We start from the raw sequence: 25,816 nt of genomic DNA on the forward strand, positions 1-25,816 counted from the left end.
CAAAAAACAAAGCACCAGGGGAAGACAACATTGACAGCACACTCATCAAACAAGCACCTGACGAATACCTGCACCTTCTTTCCAACCTCTTCACAGCATGTCTCACGGAAGGCTACTTTCCCCTACCCTGGAAATCTGCAGTTGTCACGATGATCCACAAACCTGACAAAGACCCATACAACGTCACAAGCTACAGACCAATCAGCCTCCTCAGTCATGTCGGGAAGCTGTTTGAGCGAGTACTCACCCAAAGACTGAGCGGCCACACCGAGGAAATGGGCCTCCTTGGAATCCACCAAGCTGGCTTCAGGAAAGCAAGATCAACCACCGATAACATTCTAAGACTGTCAGAGGACATCCTTCGGAACTTCAAGAAAAAAGAACTTACCCTGGCGGTTTTCTTTGACATAGAGAAAGCATTTGACAAGATGTGGCACAATGGACTGTGTTACCGGCTCGCAGATTCCAATCTCAAACTACCGCTCTCCATCAGAAACATCATCACCAGCTTTCTCCACAACCGTACAATTAAAGTGAAGGTCTCCACAGCAATATCCTCACCTTTCACCCCGGAGGCAGGTGTCCCACAGGGGGCAGTTCTAAGCCCGCTACTTTTTCTACTCTACATATCAGATATCTACTACCCTCCACCCACCGTAGGTCAAGTCTCACAGTTTGCCGATGACCTCTGCTACTGGTCCAGCTCCAAATGTCCTCAACTTGCTGCAAAAAAACTCCAGAAGTCTATTGAAATGATCGAGTCGTGGTCCAACATGTGGCGAGTAAAATTGAACCCACAAAAGACCCAATGTGTCCTCTTCACAAAAAGCACAGGGAAAAGAACCAGGAAACCCATAGATCTCAAACTCTACGGTGAAACAATAAAAGTAGAAAAAGAAGCAAAATTCCTTGGAGTCACCTTCCAGAAGAACATGCGCTGGACAACCCATATAGCGAACATAGAGAGAGAGGGACGAAAAAGACTAAACCACCTAAAAACGCTGTGCGGAAGAAAATATGGAGCCTCACCTCAGACAGTGCTGAAAGTCTACATCAGCTACATCCGACCCCTCTTTGAATACGCCCTGCCAGCCTGGATAACAGCTTCACCGCAGCAGATGAATCGGCTACAGATAGTCCAAAACATGGCAGCAAAAATGGCTTACAGACTACCAAGATACATCAGCAACCACTACGTTAACAGCATATCTGGACTGACATCAATCAACAACAGACAGTCAGTCATTGGCCAGAAGTTCATCAACAGAGCCACTCACAACCCATCATTGAAGGAAGCCGTAGGACAGGCCAAATGGACCACAGATACACCCATGTCCATAATGCTGAAGCTGACCTAGAAGAGAGGAAGAAAAAAAAGAAAGAAAAGAAAAAAGAAAGGAAAAAAAAAAATAAAAAAAATAAGTGTGTATGAAAATGTGTAGATATTTGTGAAAATGTGTAGATACATGTGAATGCACTCCTTAGCACCCTGACCCCTCTCCCCATGCACAGCTGTGAGCTACAATTTTAATGAAGTCCTTTTATCCCTCTTTTATTCCTCCTTTTTCTCCTCTTATTTTTTATATTTTTTTTATTTTTATTTTTTTATTTTTATTTATTTTTTACCTCTATTTTTAAAACAAAACACCACGAATTAATGTCGGGAAAAGCAAAAAGGCGAAACTAACCGTTCTGATAAAAACCTTAGGGCATTCAGCCTCGGGTGATGCCATGCTGACCACACCCTTCTTCCTTGTTCCTGGCCTGCCCTGCCTCTTCCACTAATCCAATTGTTTCTTATGGACAGAAAAGAGCAGAGGCTCTGAGCTGTCCGATCAGGTCCATTGTCTACTACTAAAATTACGTCATTAATTCACTTGAACTCAGCTAGCGAACACACGATGTCTGGAAGAGGTAAAGGCGGCAAGGGACTCGGAAAAGGAGGCGCCAAGCGTCACCGTAAGGTTCTCCGCGATAACATCCAGGGAATCACCAAGCCCGCCATTCGCCGTCTGGCTCGCCGTGGCGGCGTGAAGCGTATCTCCGGGCTGATCTACGAGGAGACCCGCGGTGTCCTGAAGGTGTTCCTTGAGAACGTGATCCGTGACGCCGTCACCTACACCGAGCACGCCAAGAGGAAGACCGTTACGGCCATGGACGTGGTCTACGCTCTGAAACGCCAGGGACGCACCCTGTACGGTTTCGGCGGTTAAACGCACTCTTCTCGGAACGTCAACATCCCGACTTGAACCCAAAGGCTCTTTTAAGAGCCACCCACATCCGCTTCAAAAGGGTCAAATCCATTATCGTAGGAAACCATGAGCCACTCTTGAGTGGACAGGGAGGGAGTATTCGTGACAGGAGGCTATGTTCAGTGCAGGCTTTGCGTACAGTCGTATTAAACCATGAGCCACTCTTGAGTGGACAGGGAGGGAGTATTCGTGACAGGAGGCTATGTTCAGTGCAGGCTTTGCGTACAGTCGTATTACTGAGGCACCACGGCTGGGAAATCCCCACCAAGTACCAAAAAGGGGGGCCTTATTTCTGGCCATTGTAGGACTTTTTTGGAAACACACCATTCCCCACCAGTGACAGAGCATAGGCTATGGTCTTTGTTAGGGAAGCAAGCCTCTGAGTGGAAGGCTCTTATGCGCGCTCAGCTCCACTGGGCAAATGGCAGGGGCGCCTATGAGAAAGCAGGGGTGTGTCCACGGCCGGCGAATTAGCTTAGCTTCGTCTTCATAAGAGGGAAAGGGCTCTCCACCCCCTCATTCGTTTGTGAGAAGCAGCAAGACATCAGCATCATGCCCGAGCCAGCAAAGTCCGCGCCCAAGAAGGGCTCCAAGAAAGCCGTCACCAAGACCGCAGGGAAAGGCGGCAAGAAACGCCGAAAGTCGAGGAAGGAGAGCTACGCCATTTACGTGTACAAAGTCCTGAAGCAGGTCCACCCCGATACCGGCATCTCCTCCAAGGCCATGGGAATCATGAACTCGTTCGTGAACGACATCTTCGAGCGTATCGCCGGAGAGTCGTCTCGCCTGGCCCACTACAACAAGCGTTCCACCATCACCTCCAGGGAGATCCAGACCGCAGTGCGCCTGCTGCTCCCCGGAGAGCTGGCCAAGCACGCAGTGTCCGAGGGCACCAAGGCCGTGACCAAGTACACCAGCTCCAAGTAAACAGCCCATTTGGAGTGCTGTAGTAACCCAAAGGCTCTTTTAAGAGCCACCCAACCTGTCAGTGAAAAAAGCAAATCCATATGTGTGTGTGTGTGTGTGTGGAGGACATGTCAAAAAGGGGGGAGAGGGAATAAATGATGCTGACATGAACAGGGTAGGAATGTGTGCATGGCAGTATAACACAGTGAGTGGGATTCCACTCGTGCTCCGATGACTGGAGCCTGTGTAACAGTATAACTTTAGGCCGAACCAGGGACCCTCTGCACACATCATCAACAACAGTCTCAGAGCAAGTGACGTCACCGATTGAAACTAGCCGTTTCACATCCCTTACACACACCTGTACAAGAGGGAGGAGGAGAGAGAAGAAGAGGCTCCAAATCTCTCTCTCTCTAGGCCTATATCAGGGCGGACAAGCACATGGGGCGCCAGCCTCCATAGCGCCGGCCGCACAGCCAGACACCAAGACCCAAAGACACAAAGACCGGCACGAGTGAGTCACGCTGCGGAGTCAAGCGAGGAAGGACTGCGAGAAGGCCACAAGCCTATCTCTCTCTCTCTCTCTCTGACACGCTTTTGAAAGAGACACACAGACAGAGAGAGAGACTACCTAGCACAAGAAAACACACAGGCTCCAAATCCAACTAATAAACTCATACTAATAAAACATCACACACACAGTGCAAGTAAGCATGTCGTTGGACAGTGTATTATTTCGTTTGCCTCCTGGACACATGACGAATACAACGTGAAACTAGTCTCAGCCAGGCCTCACAAGTGCATGTGTTTTAAGGTCCCCAAAAGAGCTCTCCTTTAAAACACCAAGGAGCACATCAGGGGACGCCAAACCATTTGATTCCCTTGCCAGACATCTCGGCTCACTCCACAATCAATGGTGCTCGCAATCGGATGCACTTTTAGGCCATTTAGGAGACAAATAGCACAGGAAAAGCAGTGCGCACCGCTCCACCCGACAGTCGAACGGTGAGGTTTTGAGCGAGTCGCAGCAAAATGCACGGGGCTTCTGCAGCCCACATGACTTTATTCTGAACGGACACAAGTCTGCTCGCTGGGCCGTTCGCTTTTGGGCCAAAAACACGGCTCCGTCGGTGACTTTTGGCCCGATATTGGCGACCAGAAAACACAAGTGAAAGAGCATTTGGCCAGCCCGGAGAAGCCGAGCTGGGTGGCTTGAGTCTACATGGTTCTCATGTCGCGTTTAAGGCCAGCCCCCTGCACGGTGTGGAGCTTCAATAGCGCAGAGCAGCGTCTACAGCAAAGTACTCCTCCTCACAGACTACCGTAGTGTTGTAAGTGTGTGTGTTTACCGGACCGAACGACAGACATGGCAGAAGTCGCACCAGCACCCGCCGCCGCCGCGCCGGCCAAGGCACCCAAGAAGAAGGCAGCAGCCAAGCCCAAGAAAGCGGGACCCAGCGTAGGCGAGCTCATCGTCAAGGCGGTGTCCGCCTCCAAGGAGAGGAGCGGCGTGTCCCTGGCCGCGCTCAAGAAGTCTCTGGCGGCAGGCGGCTACGACGTGGAGAAGAACAACTCCCGTGTCAAGATCGCCGTCAAGAGCCTCGTCACCAATGGCACCCTGGTCCAGACCAAGGGCACCGGTGCTTCCGGCTCCTTCAAGCTCAACAAGAAGGCCGTCGAGGCAAAGAAGCCCGCCAAGAAAGCCGCAGCCCCCAAAGCTAAGAAGGTGGCCGCCAAGAAGCCCGCCGCCGCCAAGAAGCCCAAGAAGGTAGCAGCCAAGAAGGCCGTGGCCGCAAAGAAGTCCCCCAAGAAGGCCAAGAAGCCCGCTACACCCAAAAAGGCCGCCAAGAGCCCAAAGAAGGTGAAGAAGCCCGCCGCAGCGGCCAAGAAAGCGGCCAAGAGCCCCAAGAAGGCTACCAAGGCAGCGAAGCCCAAAGCCGCCAAGCCCAAGGCGGCCAAGGCCAAGAAGGCAGCCCCCAAGAAGAAGTAAACCTATTACAAACAGTGTTCTTTCTACTCGACACATGTTGTTACCACAAAAGGCTCTTTTAAGAGCCACCCACCTCTTTCCATAAAAGCGCATGTCATTCCATTCCACCTACCTACCCGTGGTGCAAAAGAAATGAAATGAATGACTTTTACGCACCACATTTTCGAGTGGCTAAATGGCTTTACATTTGTCACTCAAGAGTGCAGCACCCTCACCAGTCAACATTGTTGTGATGTGTTAGAATTGGCATGTCACATTGATCCTGATAATAAGAAGCATACATACTATAGTGGGTTGGACAGCAGCCATTGGTATTATGAGCCACTCTCGAATTGATTGATACATGTTTCAGTGATTTGAGTAGTCACTTTGGCGCTCCCGCCAACGTGAAAAAGTCACAAAAGTCGGAGGGAAACAGAGTAGCCTAGCCCTCGTCACTCTGCTGCCTGCCTGCCTGCGGGCGGGTGGGTGGGGGCGGGCTTAGGGCTGACTGCCTGTCTGTCTGTCCCTCCCTCACTCCAATTGGATAAGGCCACACCGGTCCGGTGGCCAATCGATGGCTTTTGTGGCGAGGTATAAGTAAGGCTCTCGAGGTGGCCAGCGGCTCATTCAGACTTTCTGTGACATACTGAAGCTACCAATATGAGCGGAAGAGGCAAAACCGGAGGCAAGGCCAGGGCGAAGGCAAAGACACGTTCATCCCGTGCCGGGCTCCAGTTCCCCGTGGGCCGTGTGCACAGGCTGCTGCGTAAAGGCAACTACGCCGAGCGTGTGGGCGCTGGCGCACCAGTGTACCTGGCCGCAGTGCTCGAGTACCTGACTGCTGAGATCCTGGAGTTGGCCGGAAACGCTGCCCGTGACAACAAGAAGACTCGTATCATCCCCCGTCACCTGCAGCTGGCAGTCCGTAACGACGAGGAGCTGAACAAACTGCTTGGCGGCGTGACCATCGCTCAGGGTGGTGTTCTGCCCAACATCCAGGCAGTGCTGCTCCCCAAGAAGACTGAGAAGGCCGTCAAAGCCAAGTAAAATCGCTGGTGCGGCTGCAACTTGACTACTCAACCCCCAAAGGCTCTTTTAAGAGCCAACCACCTAGCTCAACAAAAGCGCAAAGTGTCCTTTCTATGCCTGGCCAATTATTTGGCGTGTTAGATACACACACACACATATACACGGCACCGTATCAAGTGCCCACATGAGGCCTAAATGAAGGATAACAACTAGTAGGCTAGAATGAGAGCATTATTGCGCGTAAAGTGTAACGTTGCTCGCGGCCCTAACAAAAGACCCAAGCGCGCCTCGGCGAGGGTGGGGGTTGCATTTTGGGGCGGCACGGAGAGGCCGAGCCTCCCGTCCAATGGGCGGCGGAGGAGGCCTCCGCAACGGGCCAATCAGGGCGGTGCGGAGATGGTGACCAATGAGCAGACGCCGCTGCCGGCTTTATAAACTTCACATAGGCATTTTGAGGCTATACTCCGACTGTGAAAGAAGGAAGCTAGCTAGCGCCATGGCCAGAACCAAGCAAACCGCTCGCAAATCCACCGGTGGCAAAGCACCCAGGAAGCAGCTCGCCACCAAGGCTGCGCGCAAGAGCGCCCCGGCCACCGGCGGCGTGAAGAAGCCTCACCGTTACAGGCCCGGCACCGTGGCTCTTAGAGAGATCCGTCGTTACCAGAAGTCCACTGAGCTGCTGATCCGCAAACTGCCTTTCCAGCGCCTGGTGCGAGAAATTGCCCAGGACTTTAAGACCGACCTGCGCTTCCAGAGTTCCGCAGTGATGGCCCTGCAGGAGGCAAGCGAGGCTTACCTGGTCGGCCTGTTCGAGGACACCAACCTGTGCGCCATCCACGCCAAGAGGGTGACCATCATGCCCAAGGACATCCAGCTGGCCCGTCGTATTCGCGGAGAGCGCGCATAAACGATGACCTGATCTCCAAAATCCCCCAAAGGCTCTTTTAAGAGCCACCTCCATATTTCAGTCAAAAAGGCACAATTGTTCCATTTGTACACGCCCCTTTCCCACCGTGTATGTTCCCTGTTCTCGAGTCACTACAGACCGTGGTTCGATTCCAGGCTGTATCACCACCGGCCGTGATTGTAAATAAGAGTTGGTTCTTAACTGACTTGAGTCGTTTCAATAACGCTCTCTATATGTGATTAGATGTATGCCTAGAGTAGAAGAGGGGAAAAATACACTAGCAGTAATAAGTGATAGTAATGATATAGGGCAAAAAGTGTTAAAAATGGTCACTATGTAGCTAAGAACAACTGACTTTGAAAGTCCCATGTTGCAGTGCCGCTGATGAGAGGGGAAAAGTTTACCGTGGAGCACGGAGGCCATCTAGTGGTTAAACGCGGGTACTGTCAGCGTGTGAGCACGTCATAGTGGCTCCCTATTGGTATTTGATCTTCAGGCCAGCGTTTCCCAAACTCGGTCCTCGGGTCCCCAAGTGGGGCACGTTGTGTTTTTTCGATTCCAATTGCTCTTGGAATGAGTCTGTCTATTCCTTTGTGAAAATGGCCATTCAATGATTTCTGGGCCATGTGACATTCCTCGATGGCCCCAAAAATCCATGTTTTGATCCGATCATTACAACGTTAGCTGTGTGCACCCCATAATTCATGCGACTGACTAAGCTATTGAAAGTAAAATGATATATCTCTGTCCGGCGCAAGTGAAAGGTGGTCGAAAAAAATTGTTACCAACGTTGTGGTTGAAGGTACAGGAAATGTTGTAGGCCACCAAATTAGACGTGATATTATTAAGTCGCCCTTCTGTGCTTGTTTGTGTGCGTGCATAGGTAAGTTGTTTCGATATGGTGGAATAAATGGAGAAATGAAAGGAATGTATTTAGTGGGATGAATTCAGTGTGCGATTGAATATTCCAATGCCATACCCATTGATAGGCCTTTAGACTAGATCCGAGATCCCTTAAGAGAAAAGGTATCAGGACAGCAGGAATCAATAGATGTAATCGTCAAGGGCTTGCAAAACAGCTGTTACGAAGCTGCCGGGATGATTGCCCTATTAGTAGTTGACCAATTACAGAATAGCAATCACCAATGCAGGCAGGTACGTGGTGATTGCTGCATTGGCTTCGTAAATAGGCTTCATAGGAACTAAATGGCTCAGCACATGACACCTTCACAGTGCAGAATATTTGATACTATTGACTCCGGTTGAGTAGAGTCGTGTGTCTTTGGCGTGATTTGAAGTCGACTTCTGATGTGGGATTTAGTTCATTTTTCAAAGAAGATTTGCTGACGAATCGAAACCCCTTGACCAAATGATACGACAAAGTAAAGGCCCTAAATACAGGCTGCCAGTTAAATGCAGCAATGACACGGCTAAAGTGTGTCATTGCAGGACAAAAGAGCAGGAATTGTCTGCTGTTGCATCTTCACTCATGAGACAGGTAATAGGGGAGCTCCGTGGTGCTGAAAAGGACAGCGCCCCTGGCCATTTGCCAAGGCCTATTTCCCGTTGGAGGGATTTTTGACATGCTATAGGCACAGTTCAGTACACTCCTCACCCCTATCCTGTAATTGGTCCCAGAATCATCCACTTGATTCCCGACCACCAACCGATTGTCGGGGTGCATTGGTGTAAAATGTGGTCGTCGAGATCAGGTTCTATGGCATCTGTACCTTTTTTTGGAGCTACCTACACCAGTAGGGGAGCTTACAGATAAAGAGTGCACTAGGCTAGAGAGAAAAGTAGCATTCCGTTTTTCATTTTCTCTCTTTTGATACTTGAGAAACATAGATTCACATGACCTCCAAATCTGCAAGAGACAAAAGCAGCAGAAAATCAGCAGGTGAAGAAAAGGGTTAAGTGAATATGATTTAAGAGCAGTCAAATGAAGTAATAGTGACATAGATTGTAAGAAATGAAATGTACCATGTGAACATTGCATTGTGGCTTTAGAAGAGCATGTATTTGTAGATGAATGACAGATTAGGTTTGGTGACAAAGTAACTGTATAATTTGAGGTACTCTACATGAGCATGTGTTTGCCTATTTGATGATCTGTTGTAGTTAATGTTTGATTTTGAGCACATACTTGTTGTGACAATTGCATCAGGTTGAGGGAGAAATGGTCTGTGTGGCCATTGTGAGTGGCACTTCTGATCCAGCAGGTGGTGTTAAGATCCCTCCCTATGTGGCTTTGAATGATGAGCCAGTGTTGGCAAAATGACTTGTGGTCCAGCGGGTGGCGGTGAAATGCCTCCCTATCTATATGACCTGCCCTATTCCTTTGACATTGTTCACTTGATTGGAGATGATTCCGGTCTTCTTCATGAGCACTCCTGCATGTCTTCCTTCCTGTCTTGCCATGTGGGTTCCACGAAGGTGTGTGTTTTTGTTAGATATCACTGGGCACATTCCTAACGTGGAGGTGGTTTGCATAGCTCATGTCATGTGGATATATAAAGTATTGTATTGTAAGGTATGTTAGTCTACGGACGGTCTGACATTGCTCGTCCATATATTGATGTATTCCAATTGCATTTGGGTGTATTGTGTGGAATGTTGGAACATGGTTAGATATTACTTGTTAGACTTGACTGTGCTGTTGGAGCTAGTAACACAAGCATTTCCGACATCTGCTAAACAGGTGTATGTATATCTCTCTAGTCACCCCCAAAACCAATTCTTTCTTTGGCCGCCTCTCCTTCCAGTTCTCTGCTGCCAATGACTGGAACGAACTACAAAAATCTCTGAAACTGGAAACACTTATCTCCCTCACTAGCTTTAAGCACCAACTGTCAGAGCAGCTCACAGATTACTGCACCTGTACATAGCCCACCTATAATTTAGGCCAAACAACTACCTCTTTCCCTACTGTATTTCATGAATTTATTTATTTTGCTCCTTTGCACCCCATTATTTTTATTTCTACTTTGCACATTTCTTCCATTGCAAATGTACCATTCCGGTGTTTTACTTGCTATATTGTATTTACTTTGCCACCATGGCCTTTTTTTGCCTTTACCTCCCTTATCTCACCTCATTTGCTCACATCGTATATAGACTTGTTTATACTGTATTATTGACTGTATGTTTGTTTTACTCCATGTGTAAGTCTGTGTCGTTGTATGTGTCGAAGTGCTTTGCTTTATCTTGGCCAGGTCGCAATTGTAAATGAGAACTTGTTCTCAACTTGCCTACCTGGTTAAATAAAGGTGAAATAAAAAAAAGAATAAACAAATAAATGTGTCTATTTGATTAGGATTAGGACTTTTCCTCTATGTGTCGCACTTCCATTTCCACTTTATGTCCCCGTTAGGGAGCTGTCATTTATGCTGCAGGCTAATTACTACCAATGTCATTGTGGTCCAAGTTCAACTCCTAGCCTATAGGGTGTGGTAACAGGCCCTCTGTTATTTGTTGTTGTACTCTGCATGTGAAGTATCTGCACTGCAGCCTATAGAGGAACTAAGCCCTTGATAATAGGGGAACGTAAGCTGTTGAACACAAACTCCCAGTCCTATGATGTTGCTCTGTGAAGGAGGTTAGCTTTTCAGCATTCAATTCCTGGCAGCCTTCTTCTCCCTGGTTGATTTGTGAATGTGAGTGATTCGAGAATGTTTGGCTTGGGTATCCAAGGTGTTTGAGATTGTTGAGGACCAGTGTTCCGAGGGGCTGACTGTGACATCATAAAGCGGAATGTAGTTAGCGTGCTGTTTGAGGGATTCCAATTCAGTCCGTTGCGGCCTTCCAGGCAGTGCAGTTGTGCTTCAAGTGTGCTCTCTGTGTGATGACTTGTTGTGCCTACACGGAGTACAGCTACGAACGGACGTGGCATTTGGGGTAAGCCTAAGCCTTTTCGTAACCTTAACCTATTTCTTCTAACTTGCTATGACAAAGTGCTTTGATGACACTAGTTGCATCCCAGCTAGTTGAACGCTTGTCAGTCGTTCTCCTAAAAGGCAACCTCTGTTGCTCGATGTACTAAACCGAGGGCCGGCAGCCACTAAGTACATGTAAGAGACAATTGTGGCAACAATAAGTTGTAAGATGATACCTAGTCACATCTGAGATGTGAATCAACTGCACCGATTGGTCAATCGCCAGTATGTGCCCTTGGGCCTCATTTGTCCCCTTTGAAATGACCTGTTGAGATCATTCAATGCAACATCTGAGGCTCTCTGGCCTATAAAGGATCCACCTCATACCACTATTTCCGTAATATAAGGCTATGTTATTGTTTTTTGAAAAAAGTACCATACAATATTTGCACATCCCTATCACCTCTGTACGCATAGGAAAATGATCCCTTTATTGTGTGTGTGTTGGGTGGGTGTCTGAGGAATGTTTTACTGCATTTCAGCTTGCAGAGGTATCACCACCCGTCCCATGGCCACCTGGATCATGTCTAGTGAAGAAAAAGAAGAATGACGTTATTACATGGCCTTCAAGAGCTACATGACTGCTGAGGTGACATTACGGACCCCTTAGGATTTGTGGCATTCCTTGTGTATTTGTTTCCCGTTTGTGCCACTTCGTTTCTCCTTTGTACTTGTGACACTATTTGAGGTTTTTAACGCCTATCTCTATTAGGTGTGACTGGCAACTGCAGTGGGTTGAATCCTACTAGTTCAGTGTTTCCCAACTCCAGGCAGGGGTAGAGTAGGCATTTTTGTTGAAGCCCTGGAGAGGCACAGCTGATTGAAAGAGTTGAATCAGGCGCAACAACAACAACAACAACAAGAAGAACAACACCAATCAATGTGAAGAGTGGGACATCACAGTTGGGCCTTGTGTTCAACATAGCTCAGTATTTGAGTGTGTTTCCCGCGCATGCAAGTAGCTTTGATTTCTTCTTCCTCCATAGTTCCCTAGAACGAACGCCCTCCCCTTTGCAGCAGAGGCCAGGCAAAAGCGCGCGCTTTCTGTGCCAATGGCTTCAATCAGGTCCACCAAACGCAGATAATAAGAGCACCGAGCACCGAAAATTACGTTCTCTCTCCAACTCCAACAAGCACCTGAAAAGCAAAGATACAACTACAAGAAAGCAGACTGGGAAAAATACAGAAATTGCATTACAGACAAGATAACAAATATTGCAGCAACAACGCAGAACCCCAAAGATCTGGACCAGCTGGCGGAGAGAATAGGGAGTATCCTCATCCAGGCCCGGGAAGAGACCATCCCACTTACCACCACCAGACCACCACAACAACTCCCACCACATATCCTCAGTCTCATCAAGCAGAAAAGAAAGATCCGGAGAGACTTTATTAGAACAAGAGCACCCAACCTGAAAACAGAAGTTAATCGGTTGCAAAATCACATCAGACACCAACTCACCCTCCACAAACAGAAACAGTGGACTGCCTTCTATCACCAGCTAGATACAGACACCAACCCCCGGACCTTCTGGCAAAAAATCAAAACAATCAACGGAGACAAAACCAATAACATCATACCTGTGCTAAAGTCTCAAAACCAACTCATCGAAGACAACAAAACAAAAGCAACATTATTCAGAAACCACCTACAAAATGTTCATTCTTGTCCCGACGACCCTCTCTTTGACAAAGACTGGAAAACCATCGTCGACAGAGAAATGCAGAAAACAGTGTACACCTCAAATCCGACACCAGTAGACCATCCCCTCACCCGCTCTGTGAGCAGAGCGGGTGACTTTAAGACCGACCTGCGCTTCCAGAGTTCCGCAGTGATGGCCCTGCAGGAGGCAAGCGAGGCTTACCTGGTCGGCCTGTTCGAGGACACCAACCTGTGCGCCATCCACGCCAAGAGGGTGACCATCATGCCCAAGGACATCCAGCTGGCCCGTCGTATTCGCGGAGAGCGCGCATAAACGATGACCTGATCTCCAAAATCCCCCAAAGGCTCTTTTAAGAGCCACCTCCATATTTCAGTCAAAAAGGCACAATTGTTCCATTTGTACACGCCCCTTTCCCACCGTGTATGTTCCCTGTTCTCGAGTCACTACAGACCGTGGTTCGATTCCAGGCTGTATCACCACCGGCCGTGATTGTAAATAAGAGTTGGTTCTTAACTGACTTGAGTCGTTTCAATAACGCTCTCTATATGTGATTAGATGTATGCCTAGAGTAGAAGAGGGGAAAAATACACTAGCAGTAATAAGTGATAGTAATGATATAGGGCAAAAAGTGTTAAAAATGGTCACTATGTAGCTAAGAACAACTGACTTTGAAAGTCCCATGTTGCAGTGCCGCTGATGAGAGGGGAAAAGTTTACCGTGGAGCACGGAGGCCATCTAGTGGTTAAACGCGGGTACTGTCAGCGTGTGAGCACGTCATAGTGGCTCCCTATTGGTATTTGATCTTCAGGCCAGCGTTTCCCAAACTCGGTCCTCGGGTCCCCAAGTGGGGCACGTTGTGTTTTTTCGATTCCAATTGCTCTTGGAATGAGTCTGTCTATTCCTTTGTGAAAATGGCCATTCAATGATTTCTGGGCCATGTGACATTCCTCGATGGCCCCAAAAATCCATGTTTTGATCCGATCATTACAACGTTAGCTGTGTGCACCCCATAATTCATGCGACTGACTAAGCTATTGAAAGTAAAATGATATATCTCTGTCCGGCGCAAGTGAAAGGTGGTCGAAAAAAATTGTTACCAACGTTGTGGTTGAAGGTACAGGAAATGTTGTAGGCCACCAAATTAGACGTGATATTATTAAGTCGCCCTTCTGTGCTTGTTTGTGTGCGTGCATAGGTAAGTTGTTTCGATATGGTGGAATAAATGGAGAAATGAAAGGAATGTATTTAGTGGGATGAATTCAGTGTGCGATTGAATATTCCAATGCCATACCCATTGATAGGCCTTTAGACTAGATCCGAGATCCCTTAAGAGAAAAGGTATCAGGACAGCAGGAATCAATAGATGTAATCGTCAAGGGCTTGCAAAACAGCTGTTACGAAGCTGCCGGGATGATTGCCCTATTAGTAGTTGACCAATTACAGAATAGCAATCACCAATGCAGGCAGGTACGTGGTGATTGCTGCATTGGCTTCGTAAATAGGCTTCATAGGAACTAAATGGCTCAGCACATGACACCTTCACAGTGCAGAATATTTGATACTATTGACTCCGGTTGAGTAGAGTCGTGTGTCTTTGGCGTGATTTGAAGTCGACTTCTGATGTGGGATTTAGTTCATTTTTCAAAGAAGATTTGCTGACGAATCGAAACCCCTTGACCAAATGATACGACAAAGTAAAGGCCCTAAATACAGGCTGCCAGTTAAATGCAGCAATGACACGGCTAAAGTGTGTCATTGCAGGACAAAAGAGCAGGAATTGTCTGCTGTTGCATCTTCACTCATGAGACAGGTAATAGGGGAGCTCCGTGGTGCTGAAAAGGACAGCGCCCCTGGCCATTTGCCAAGGCCTATTTCCCGTTGGAGGGATTTTTGACATGCTATAGGCACAGTTCAGTACACTCCTCACCCCTATCCTGTAATTGGTCCCAGAATCATCCACTTGATTCCCGACCACCAACCGATTGTCGGGGTGCATTGGTGTAAAATGTGGTCGTCGAGATCAGGTTCTATGGCATCTGTACCTTTTTTTGGAGCTACCTACACCAGTAGGGGAGCTTACAGATAAAGAGTGCACTAGGCTAGAGAGAAAAGTAGCATTCCGTTTTTCATTTTCTCTCTTTTGATACTTGAGAAACATAGATTCACATGACCTCCAAATCTGCAAGAGACAAAAGCAGCAGAAAATCAGCAGGTGAAGAAAAGGGTTAAGTGAATATGATTTAAGAGCAGTCAAATGAAGTAATAGTGACATAGATTGTAAGAAATGAAATGTACCATGTGAACATTGCATTGTGGCTTTAGAAGAGCATGTATTTGTAGATGAATGACAGATTAGGTTTGGTGACAAAGTAACTGTATAATTTGAGGTACTCTACATGAGCATGTGTTTGCCTATTTGATGATCTGTTGTAGTTAATGTTTGATTTTGAGCACATACTTGTTGTGACAATTGCATCAGGTTGAGGGAGAAATGGTCTGTGTGGCCATTGTGAGTGGCACTTCTGATCCAGCAGGTGGTGTTAAGATCCCTCCCTATGTGGCTTTGAATGATGAGCCAGTGTTGGCAAAATGACTTGTGGTCCAGCGGGTGGCGGTGAAATGCCTCCCTATCTATATGACCTGCCCTATTCCTTTGACATTGTTCACTTGATTGGAGATGATTCCGGTCTTCTTCATGAGCACTCCTGCATGTCTTCCTTCCTGTCTTGCCATGTGGGTTCCACGAAGGTGTGTGTTTTTGTTAGATATCACTGGGCACATTCCTAACGTGGAGGTGGTTTGCATAGCTCATGTCATGTGGATATATAAAGTATTGTATTGTAAGGTATGTTAGTCTACGGACGGTCTGACATTGCTCGTCCATATATTGATGTATTCCAATTGCATTTGGGTGTATTGTGTGGAATGTTGGAACATGGTTAGATATTACTTGTTAGACTTGACTGTGCTGTTGGAGCTAGTAACACAAGCATTTCCGACATCTGCTAAACAGGTGTATGTATATCTCTCTAGTCACCCCCAAAACCAATTCTTTCTTTGGCCGCCTCTCCTTCCAGTTCTCTGCTGCCAATGACTGGAACGAACTACAAAAATCTCTGAAACTGGAAACACTTATCTCCCTCACTAGCTTTAAGCACCAACTGTCAGAGCAGCTCACAGATTACTGCACCTGTACATAGCCCACCTATAATTTAGGCCAAACAACTACCTCTTTCCCTACTGTATTTCATGAATTTATTTATTTTGCTCCTTTGCACCCCATTATTTTTATTTCTACTTTGCACATTTCTTCCATTGCAAATGTACCATTCCGGTGTTTTACTTGCTATATTGTATTTACTTTGCCACCATGGCCTTTTTTTGCCTTTACCTCCCTTATCTCACCTCATTTGCTCACATCGTATATAGACTTGTTTATACTGTATTATTGACTGTATGTTTGTTTTACTCCATGTGTAAGTCTGTGTCGTTGTATGTGTCGAAGTGCTTTGCTTTATCTTGGCCAGGTCGCAATTGTAAATGAGAACTTGTTCTCAACTTGCCTACCTGGTTAAATAAAGGTGAAATAAAAAAAAGAATAAACAAATAAATGTGTCTATTTGATTAGGATTAGGACTTTTCCTCTATGTGTCGCACTTCCATTTCCACTTTATGTCCCCGTTAGGGAGCTGTCATTTATGCTGCAGGCTAATTACTACCAATGTCATTGTGGTCCAAGTTCAACTCCTAGCCTATAGGGTGTGGTAACAGGCCCTCTGTTATTTGTTGTTGTACTCTGCATGTGAAGTATCTGCACTGCAGCCTATAGAGGAACTAAGCCCTTGATAATAGGGGAACGTAAGCTGTTGAACACAAACTCCCAGTCCTATGATGTTGCTCTGTGAAGGAGGTTAGCTTTTCAGCATTCAATTCCTGGCAGCCTTCTTCTCCCTGGTTGATTTGTGAATGTGAGTGATTCGAGAATGTTTGGCTTGGGTATCCAAGGTGTTTGAGATTGTTGAGGACCAGTGTTCCGAGGGGCTGACTGTGACATCATAAAGCGGAATGTAGTTAGCGTGCTGTTTGAGGGATTCCAATTCAGTCCGTTGCGGCCTTCCAGGCAGTGCAGTTGTGCTTCAAGTGTGCTCTCTGTGTGATGACTTGTTGTGCCTACACGGAGTACAGCTACGAACGGACGTGGCATTTGGGGTAAGCCTAAGCCTTTTCGTAACCTTAACCTATTTCTTCTAACTTGCTATGACAAAGTGCTTTGATGACACTAGTTGCATCCCAGCTAGTTGAACGCTTGTCAGTCGTTCTCCTAAAAGGCAACCTCTGTTGCTCGATGTACTAAACCGAGGGCCGGCAGCCACTAAGTACATGTAAGAGACAATTGTGGCAACAATAAGTTGTAAGATGATACCTAGTCACATCTGAGATGTGAATCAACTGCACCGATTGGTCAATCGCCAGTATGTGCCCTTGGGCCTCATTTGTCCCCTTTGAAATGACCTGTTGAGATCATTCAATGCAACATCTGAGGCTCTCTGGCCTATAAAGGATCCACCTCATACCACTATTTCCGTAATATAAGGCTATGTTATTGTTTTTTGAAAAAAGTACCATACAATATTTGCACATCCCTATCACCTCTGTACGCATAGGAAAATGATCCCTTTATTGTGTGTGTGTTGGGTGGGTGTCTGAGGAATGTTTTACTGCATTTCAGCTTGCAGAGGTATCACCACCCGTCCCATGGCCACCTGGATCATGTCTAGTGAAGAAAAAGAAGAATGACGTTATTACATGGCCTTCAAGAGCTACATGACTGCTGAGGTGACATTACGGACCCCTTAGGATTTGTGGCATTCCTTGTGTATTTGTTTCCCGTTTGTGCCACTTCGTTTCTCCTTTGTACTTGTGACACTATTTGAGGTTTTTAACGCCTATCTCTATTAGGTGTGACTGGCAACTGCAGTGGGTTGAATCCTACTAGTTCAGTGTTTCCCAACTCCAGGCAGGGGTAGAGTAGGCATTTTTGTTGAAGCCCTGGAGAGGCACAGCTGATTGAAAGAGTTGAATCAGGCGCAACAACAACAACAACAACAAGAAGAACAACACCAATCAATGTGAAGAGTGGGACATCACAGTTGGGCCTTGTGTTCAACATAGCTCAGTATTTGAGTGTGTTTCCCGCGCATGCAAGTAGCTTTGATTTCTTCTTCCTCCATAGTTCCCTAGAACGAACGCCCTCCCCTTTGCAGCAGAGGCCAGGCAAAAGCGCGCGCTTTCTGTGCCAATGGCTTCAATCAGGTCCACCAAACGCAGATAATAAGAGCACCGAGCACCGAAAATTACGTTCTCTCTCCAACTCCAACAAGCACCTGAAAAGCAAAGATACAACTACAAGAAAGCAGACTGGGAAAAATACAGAAATTGCATTACAGACAAGATAACAAATATTGCAGCAACAACGCAGAACCCCAAAGATCTGGACCAGCTGGCGGAGAGAATAGGGAGTATCCTCATCCAGGCCCGGGAAGAGACCATCCCACTTACCACCACCAGACCACCACAACAACTCCCACCACATATCCTCAGTCTCATCAAGCAGAAAAGAAAGATCCGGAGAGACTTTATTAGAACAAGAGCACCCAACCTGAAAACAGAAGTTAATCGGTTGCAAAATCACATCAGACACCAACTCACCCTCCACAAACAGAAACAGTGGACTGCCTTCTATCACCAGCTAGATACAGACACCAACCCCCGGACCTTCTGGCAAAAAATCAAAACAATCAACGGAGACAAAACCAATAACATCATACCTGTGCTAAAGTCTCAAAACCAACTCATCGAAGACAACAAAACAAAAGCAACATTATTCAGAAACCACCTACAAAATGTTCATTCTTGTCCCGACGACCCTCTCTTTGACAAAGACTGGAAAACCATCGTCGACAGAGAAATGCAGAAAACAGTGTACACCTCAAATCCGACACCAGTAGACCATCCCCTCACCCGCTCTGTGAGCATTGAAGAAATCAAGACCCACCTGAAAAAAACAAAAAACAAAGCACCAGGGGAAGACAACATTGACAGCACACTCATCAAACAAGCACCTGACGAATACCTGCACCTTCTTTCCAACCTCTTCACAGCATGTCTCACGGAAGGCTACTTTCCCCTACCCTGGAAATCTGCAGTTGTCACGATGATCCACAAACCTGACAAAGACCCATACAACGTCACAAGCTACAGACCAATCAGCCTCCTCAGTCATGTCGGGAAGCTGTTTGAGCGAGTACTCACCCAAAGACTGAGCGGCCACACCGAGGAAATGGGCCTCCTTGGAATCCACCAAGCTGGCTTCAGGAAAGCAAGATCAACCACCGATAACATTCTAAGACTGTCAGAGGACATCCTTCGGAACTTCAAGAAAAAAGAACTTACCCTGGCGGTTTTCTTTGACATAGAGAAAGCATTTGACAAGATGTGGCACAATGGACTGTGTTACCGGCTCGCAGATTCCAATCTCAAACTACCGCTCTCCATCAGAAACATCATCACCAGCTTTCTCCACAACCGTACAATTAAAGTGAAGGTCTCCACAGCAATATCCTCACCTTTCACCCCGGAGGCAGGTGTCCCACAGGGGGCAGTTCTAAGCCCGCTACTTTTTCTACTCTACATATCAGATATCTACTACCCTCCACCCACCGTAGGTCAAGTCTCACAGTTTGCCGATGACCTCTGCTACTGGTCCAGCTCCAAATGTCCTCAACTTGCTGCAAAAAAACTCCAGAAGTCTATTGAAATGATCGAGTCGTGGTCCAACATGTGGCGAGTAAAATTGAACCCACAAAAGACCCAATGTGTCCTCTTCACAAAAAGCACAGGGAAAAGAACCAGGAAACCCATAGATCTCAAACTCTACGGTGAAACAATAAAAGTAGAAAAAGAAGCAAAATTCCTTGGAGTCACCTTCCAGAAGAACATGCGCTGGACAACCCATATAGCGAACATAGAGAGAGAGGGACGAAAAAGACTAAACCACCTAAAAACGCTGTGCGGAAGAAAATATGGAGCCTCACCTCAGACAGTGCTGAAAGTCTACATCAGCTACATCCGACCCCTCTTTGAATACGCCCTGCCAGCCTGGATAACAGCTTCACCGCAGCAGATGAATCGGCTACAGATAGTCCAAAACATGGCAGCAAAAATGGCTTACAGACTACCAAGATACATCAGCAACCACTACGTTAACAGCATATCTGGACTGACATCAATCAACAACAGACAGTCAGTCATTGGCCAGAAGTTCATCAACAGAGCCACTCACAACCCATCATTGAAGGAAGCCGTAGGACAGGCCAAATGGACCACAGATACACCCATGTCCATAATGCTGAAGCTGACCTAGAAGAGAGGAAGAAAAAAAAGAAAGAAAAGAAAAAAGAAAGGAAAAAAAAAAATAAAAAAAATAAGTGTGTATGAAAATGTGTAGATATTTGTGAAAATGTGTAGATACATGTGAATGCACTCCTTAGCACCCTGACCCCTCTCCCCATGCACAGCTGTGAGCTACAATTTTAATGAAGTCCTTTTATCCCTCTTTTATTCCTCCTTTTTCTCCTCTTATTTTTTATATTTTTTTTATTTTTATTTTTTTATTTTTATTTATTTTTTACCTCTATTTTTAAAACAAAACACCACGAATTAATGTCGGGAAAAGCAAAAAGGCGAAACTAACCGTTCTGATAAAAACCTTAGGGCATTCAGCCTCGGGTGATGCCATGCTGACCACACCCTTCTTCCTTGTTCCTGGCCTGCCCTGCCTCTTCCACTAATCCAATTGTTTCTTATGGACAGAAAAGAGCAGAGGCTCTGAGCTGTCCGATCAGGTCCATTGTCTACTACTAAAATTACGTCATTAATTCACTTGAACTCAGCTAGCGAACACACGATGTCTGGAAGAGGTAAAGGCGGCAAGGGACTCGGAAAAGGAGGCGCCAAGCGTCACCGTAAGGTTCTCCGCGATAACATCCAGGGAATCACCAAGCCCGCCATTCGCCGTCTGGCTCGCCGTGGCGGCGTGAAGCGTATCTCCGGGCTGATCTACGAGGAGACCCGCGGTGTCCTGAAGGTGTTCCTTGAGAACGTGATCCGTGACGCCGTCACCTACACCGAGCACGCCAAGAGGAAGACCGTTACGGCCATGGACGTGGTCTACGCTCTGAAACGCCAGGGACGCACCCTGTACGGTTTCGGCGGTTAAACGCACTCTTCTCGGAACGTCAACATCCCGACTTGAACCCAAAGGCTCTTTTAAGAGCCACCCACATCCGCTTCAAAAGGGTCAAATCCATTATCGTAGGAAACCATGAGCCACTCTTGAGTGGACAGGGAGGGAGTATTCGTGACAGGAGGCTATGTTCAGTGCAGGCTTTGCGTACAGTCGTATTAAACCATGAGCCACTCTTGAGTGGACAGGGAGGGAGTATTCGTGACAGGAGGCTATGTTCAGTGCAGGCTTTGCGTACAGTCGTATTACTGAGGCACCACGGCTGGGAAATCCCCACCAAGTACCAAAAAGGGGGGCCTTATTTCTGGCCATTGTAGGACTTTTTTGGAAACACACCATTCCCCACCAGTGACAGAGCATAGGCTATGGTCTTTGTTAGGGAAGCAAGCCTCTGAGTGGAAGGCTCTTATGCGCGCTCAGCTCCACTGGGCAAATGGCAGGGGCGCCTATGAGAAAGCAGGGGTGTGTCCACGGCCGGCGAATTAGCTTAGCTTCGTCTTCATAAGAGGGAAAGGGCTCTCCACCCCCTCATTCGTTTGTGAGAAGCAGCGAGACATCAGCATCATGCCCGAGCCAGCAAAGTCCGCGCCCAAGAAGGGCTCCAAGAAAGCCGTCACCAAGACCGCAGGGAAAGGCGGCAAGAAACGCCGAAAGTCGAGGAAGGAGAGCTACGCCATTTACGTGTACAAAGTCCTGAAGCAGGTCCACCCCGATACCGGCATCTCCTCCAAGGCCATGGGAATCATGAACTCGTTCGTGAACGACATCTTCGAGCGTATCGCCGGAGAGTCGTCTCGCCTGGCCCACTACAACAAGCGTTCCACCATCACCTCCAGGGAGATCCAGACCGCAGTGCGCCTGCTGCTCCCCGGAGAGCTGGCCAAGCACGCAGTGTCCGAGGGCACCAAGGCCGTGACCAAGTACACCAGCTCCAAGTAAACAGCCCATTTGGAGTGCTGTAGTAACCCAAAGGCTCTTTTAAGAGCCACCCAACCTGTCAGTGAAAAAAGCAAATCCATATGTGTGTGTGTGTGTGTGGAGGACATGTCAAAAAGGGGGGAGAGGGAATAAATGATGCTGACATGAACAGGGTAGGAATGTGTGCATGGCAGTATAACACAGTGAGTGGGATTCCACTCGTGCTCCGATGACTGGAGCCTGTGTAACAGTATAACTTTAGGCCGAACCAGGGACCCTCTGCACACATCATCAACAACAGTCTCAGAGCAAGTGACGTCACCGATTGAAACTAGCCGTTTCACATCCCTTACACACACCTGTACAAGAGGGAGGAGGAGAGAGAAGAAGAGGCTCCAAATCTCTCTCTCTCTAGGCCTATATCAGGGCGGACAAGCACATGGGGCGCCAGCCTCCATAGCGCCGGCCGCACAGCCAGACACCAAGACCCAAAGACACAAAGACCGGCACGAGTGAGTCACGCTGCGGAGTCAAGCGAGGAAGGACTGCGAGAAGGCCACAAGCCTATCTCTCTCTCTCTCTCTCTGACACGCTTTTGAAAGAGACACACAGACAGAGAGAGAGACTACCTAGCACAAGAAAACACACAGGCTCCAAATCCAACTAATAAACTCATACTAATAAAACATCACACACACAGTGCAAGTAAGCATGTCGTTGGACAGTGTATTATTTCGTTTGCCTCCTGGACACATGACGAATACAACGTGAAACTAGTCTCAGCCAGGCCTCACAAGTGCATGTGTTTTAAGGTCCCCAAAAGAGCTCTCCTTTAAAACACCAAGGAGCACATCAGGGGACGCCAAACCATTTGATTCCCTTGCCAGACATCTCGGCTCACTCCACAATCAATGGTGCTCGCAATCGGATGCACTTTTAGGCCATTTAGGAGACAAATAGCACAGGAAAAGCAGTGCGCACCGCTCCACCCGACAGTCGAACTGTGAGGTTTTGAGCGAGTCGCAGCAAAATGCACGGGGCTTCTGCAGCCCACATGACTTTATTCTGAACGGACACAAGTCTGCTCGCTGGGCCGTTCGCTTTTGGGCCAAAAACACGGCTCCGTCGGTGACTTTTGGCCCGATATTGGCGACCAGAAAACACAAGTGAAAGAGCATTTGGCCAGCCCGGAGAAGCCGAGCTGGGTGGCTTGAGTCTACATGGTTCTCATGTCGCGTTTAAGGCCAGCCCCCTGCACGGTGTGGAGCTTCAATAGCGCAGAGCAGCGTCTACAGCAAAGTACTCCTCCTCACAGACTACCGTAGTGTTGTAAGTGTGTGTGTTTACCGGACCGAACGACAGACATGGCAGAAGTCGCACCAGCACCCGCCGCCGCCGCGCCGGCCAAGGCACCCAAGAAGAAGGCAGCAGCCAAGCCCAAGAAAGCGGGACCCAGCGTAGGCGAGCTCATCGTCAAGGCGGTGTCCGCCTCCAAGGAGAGGAGCGGCGTGTCCCTGGCCGCGCTCAAGAAGTCTCTGGCGGCAGGCGGCTACGACGTGGAGAAGAACAACTCCTGTGTCAAGATCGCCGTCAAGAGCCTCGTCACTAAGGGCACCCTGGTCCAGACCAAGGGCACCGGTGCTTCCGGCTCCTTCAAGCTCAACAAGAAGGCCGTCGAGGCAAAGAAGCCCGCCAAGAAAGCCGCAGCCCCCAAAGCTAAGAAGGTGGCCGCCAAGAAGCCCGCCGCCGCCAAGAAGCCCAAGAAGGTAGCAGCCAAGAAGGCCGTGGCCGCAAAGAAGTCCCCCAAGAAGGCCAAGAAGCCCGCTACACCCAAAAAGGCCGCCAAGAGCCCAAAGAAGGTGAAGAAGCCCGCCGCAGCGGCCAAGAGCCCCAAGAAGGCTACCAAGGCAGCGAAGCCCAAAGCCGCCAAGCCCAAGGCGGCCAAGGCCAAGAAGGCAGCCCCCAAGAAGAAGTAAACCTATTACAAACAGTGTTCTTTCTACTCGACACATGTTGTTACCACAAAAGGCTCTTTTAAGAGCCACCCACCTCTTTCCATAAAAGCGCATGTCATTCCATTCCACCTACCTACCCGTGGTGCAAAAGAAATGAAATGAATGACTTTTACGCACCACATTTTCGAGTGGCTAAATGACTTTACATTTGTCACTCAAGAGTGCAGCACCCTCACCAGTCAACATTGTTGTGATGTGTTAGAATTGGCATGTCACATTGATCCTGATAATAAGAAGCATACATACTATAGTGGGTTGGACAGCAGCCATTGGTATTATGAGCCACTCTCGAATTGATTGATACATGTTTCAGTGATTTGAGTAGTCACTTTGGCGCTCCCGCCAACGTGAAAAAGTCACAAAAGTCGGAGGGAAACAGAGTAGCCTAGCCCTCGTCACTCTGCTGCCTGCCTGCCTGCCTGCGGGCGGGTGGGTGGGGGCGGGCTTAGGGCTGACTGCCTGTCTGTCTGTCCCTCCCTCACTCCAATTGGATAAGGCCACACCGGTCCGGTGGCCAATCGATGGCTTTTGTGGCGAGGTATAAGTAAGGCTCTCGAGGTGGCCAGCGGCTCATTCAGACTTTCTGTGACATACTGAAGCTACCAATATGAGCGGAAGAGGCAAAACCGGAGGCAAGGCCAGGGCGAAGGCAAAGACACGTTCATCCCGTGCCGGGCTCCAGTTCCCCGTGGGCCGTGTGCACAGGCTGCTGCGTAAAGGCAACTACGCCGAGCGTGTGGGCGCTGGCGCACCAGTGTACCTGGCCGCAGTGCTCGAGTACCTGACTGCTGAGATCCTGGAGTTGGCCGGAAACGCTGCCCGTGACAACAAGAAGACTCGTATCATCCCCCGTCACCTGCAGCTGGCAGTCCGTAACGACGAGGAGCTGAACAAACTGCTTGGCGGCGTGACCATCGCTCAGGGTGGTGTTCTGCCCAACATCCAGGCAGTGCTGCTCCCCAAGAAGACTGAGAAGGCCGTCAAAGCCAAGTAAAATCGCTGGTGCGGCTGCAACTTGACTACTCAACCCCCAAAGGCTCTTTTAAGAGCCAACCACCTAGCTCAACAAAAGCGCAAAGTGTCCTTTCTATGCCTGGCCAATTATTTGGCGTGTTAGATACACACACACACATATACACGGCACCGTATCAAGTGCCCACATGAGGCCTAAATGAAGGATAACAACTAGTAGGCTAGAATGAGAGCATTATTGCGCGTAAAGTGTAACGTTGCTCGCGGCCCTAACAAAAGACCCAAGCGCGCCTCGGCGAGGGTGGGGGTTGCATTTTGGGGCGGCACGGAGAGGCCGAGCCTCCCGTCCAATGGGCGGCGGAGGAGGCCTCCGCAACGGGCCAATCAGGGCGGTGCGGAGATGGTGACCAATGAGCAGACGCCGCTGCCGGCTTTATAAACTTCACATAGGCATTTTGAGGCTATACTCCGACTGTGAAAGAAGGAAGCTAGCTAGCGCCATGGCCAGAACCAAGCAAACCGCTCGCAAATCCACCGGTGGCAAAGCACCCAGGAAGCAGCTCGCCACCAAGGCTGCGCGCAAGAGCGCCCCGGCCACCGGCGGCGTGAAGAAGCCTCACCGTTACAGGCCCGGCACCGTGGCTCTTAGAGAGATCCGTCGTTACCAGAAGTCCACTGAGCTGCTGATCCGCAAACTGCCTTTCCAGCGCCTGGTGCGAGAAATTGCCCAGGACTTTAAGACCGACCTGCGCTTCCAGAGTTCCGCAGTGATGGCCCTGCAGGAGGCAAGCGAGGCTTACCTGGTCGGCCTGTTCGAGGACACCAACCTGTGCGCCATCCACGCCAAGAGGGTGACCATCATGCCCAAGGACATCCAGCTGGCCCGTCGTATTCGCGGAGAGCGCGCATAAACGATGACCTGATCTCCAAAATCCCCCAAA

The 25,816-nt window shown here is 48.4% G+C and overlaps 4 protein-coding genes across 4 annotated transcripts; all 4 read left to right on the forward strand.

Annotated features, from left to right (window-relative positions):
• The first annotated feature begins 1,901 nt into the window (after window positions 1-1,901).
• On the forward strand, window positions 1,902-2,236 carry LOC118940446 (histone H4). The gene has a single exon (XM_090204982.1). The coding sequence runs from the start codon at window positions 1,902-1,904 to the stop codon at window positions 2,211-2,213; it is 312 nt and encodes a 103-aa protein (XP_090061108.1). The 3' UTR covers window positions 2,214-2,236.
• Window positions 2,237-6,616: 4,380 nt separating this feature from the next.
• Window positions 6,617-7,096, forward strand: LOC118940438 (histone H3). Its single transcript, XM_036949923.2, has one exon. The coding sequence runs from the start codon at window positions 6,656-6,658 to the stop codon at window positions 7,064-7,066; it is 411 nt and encodes a 136-aa protein (XP_036805818.2). The 5' UTR covers window positions 6,617-6,655; the 3' UTR covers window positions 7,067-7,096.
• Window positions 7,097-20,631: 13,535 nt separating this feature from the next.
• LOC118940458 (histone H4) lies at window positions 20,632-20,943 on the forward strand. The gene has a single exon (XM_036949942.2). The coding sequence runs from the start codon at window positions 20,632-20,634 to the stop codon at window positions 20,941-20,943; it is 312 nt and encodes a 103-aa protein (XP_036805837.1).
• Window positions 20,944-25,343: 4,400 nt separating this feature from the next.
• On the forward strand, window positions 25,344-25,816 carry LOC118940449 (histone H3). The gene has a single exon (XM_036949934.2). It carries the CDS (start codon window positions 25,376-25,378, stop codon window positions 25,784-25,786), a length of 411 nt encoding a protein of 136 aa, XP_036805829.1. The 5' UTR covers window positions 25,344-25,375; the 3' UTR covers window positions 25,787-25,816.

Source organism: Oncorhynchus mykiss, chromosome 17, assembly GCF_057628025.1.
Source record: "Oncorhynchus mykiss isolate SJ-2025 chromosome 17, ASM5762802v1, whole genome shotgun sequence".
In the NCBI taxonomy this organism is placed as follows: Eukaryota; Metazoa; Chordata; class Actinopteri; order Salmoniformes; family Salmonidae; genus Oncorhynchus; species Oncorhynchus mykiss.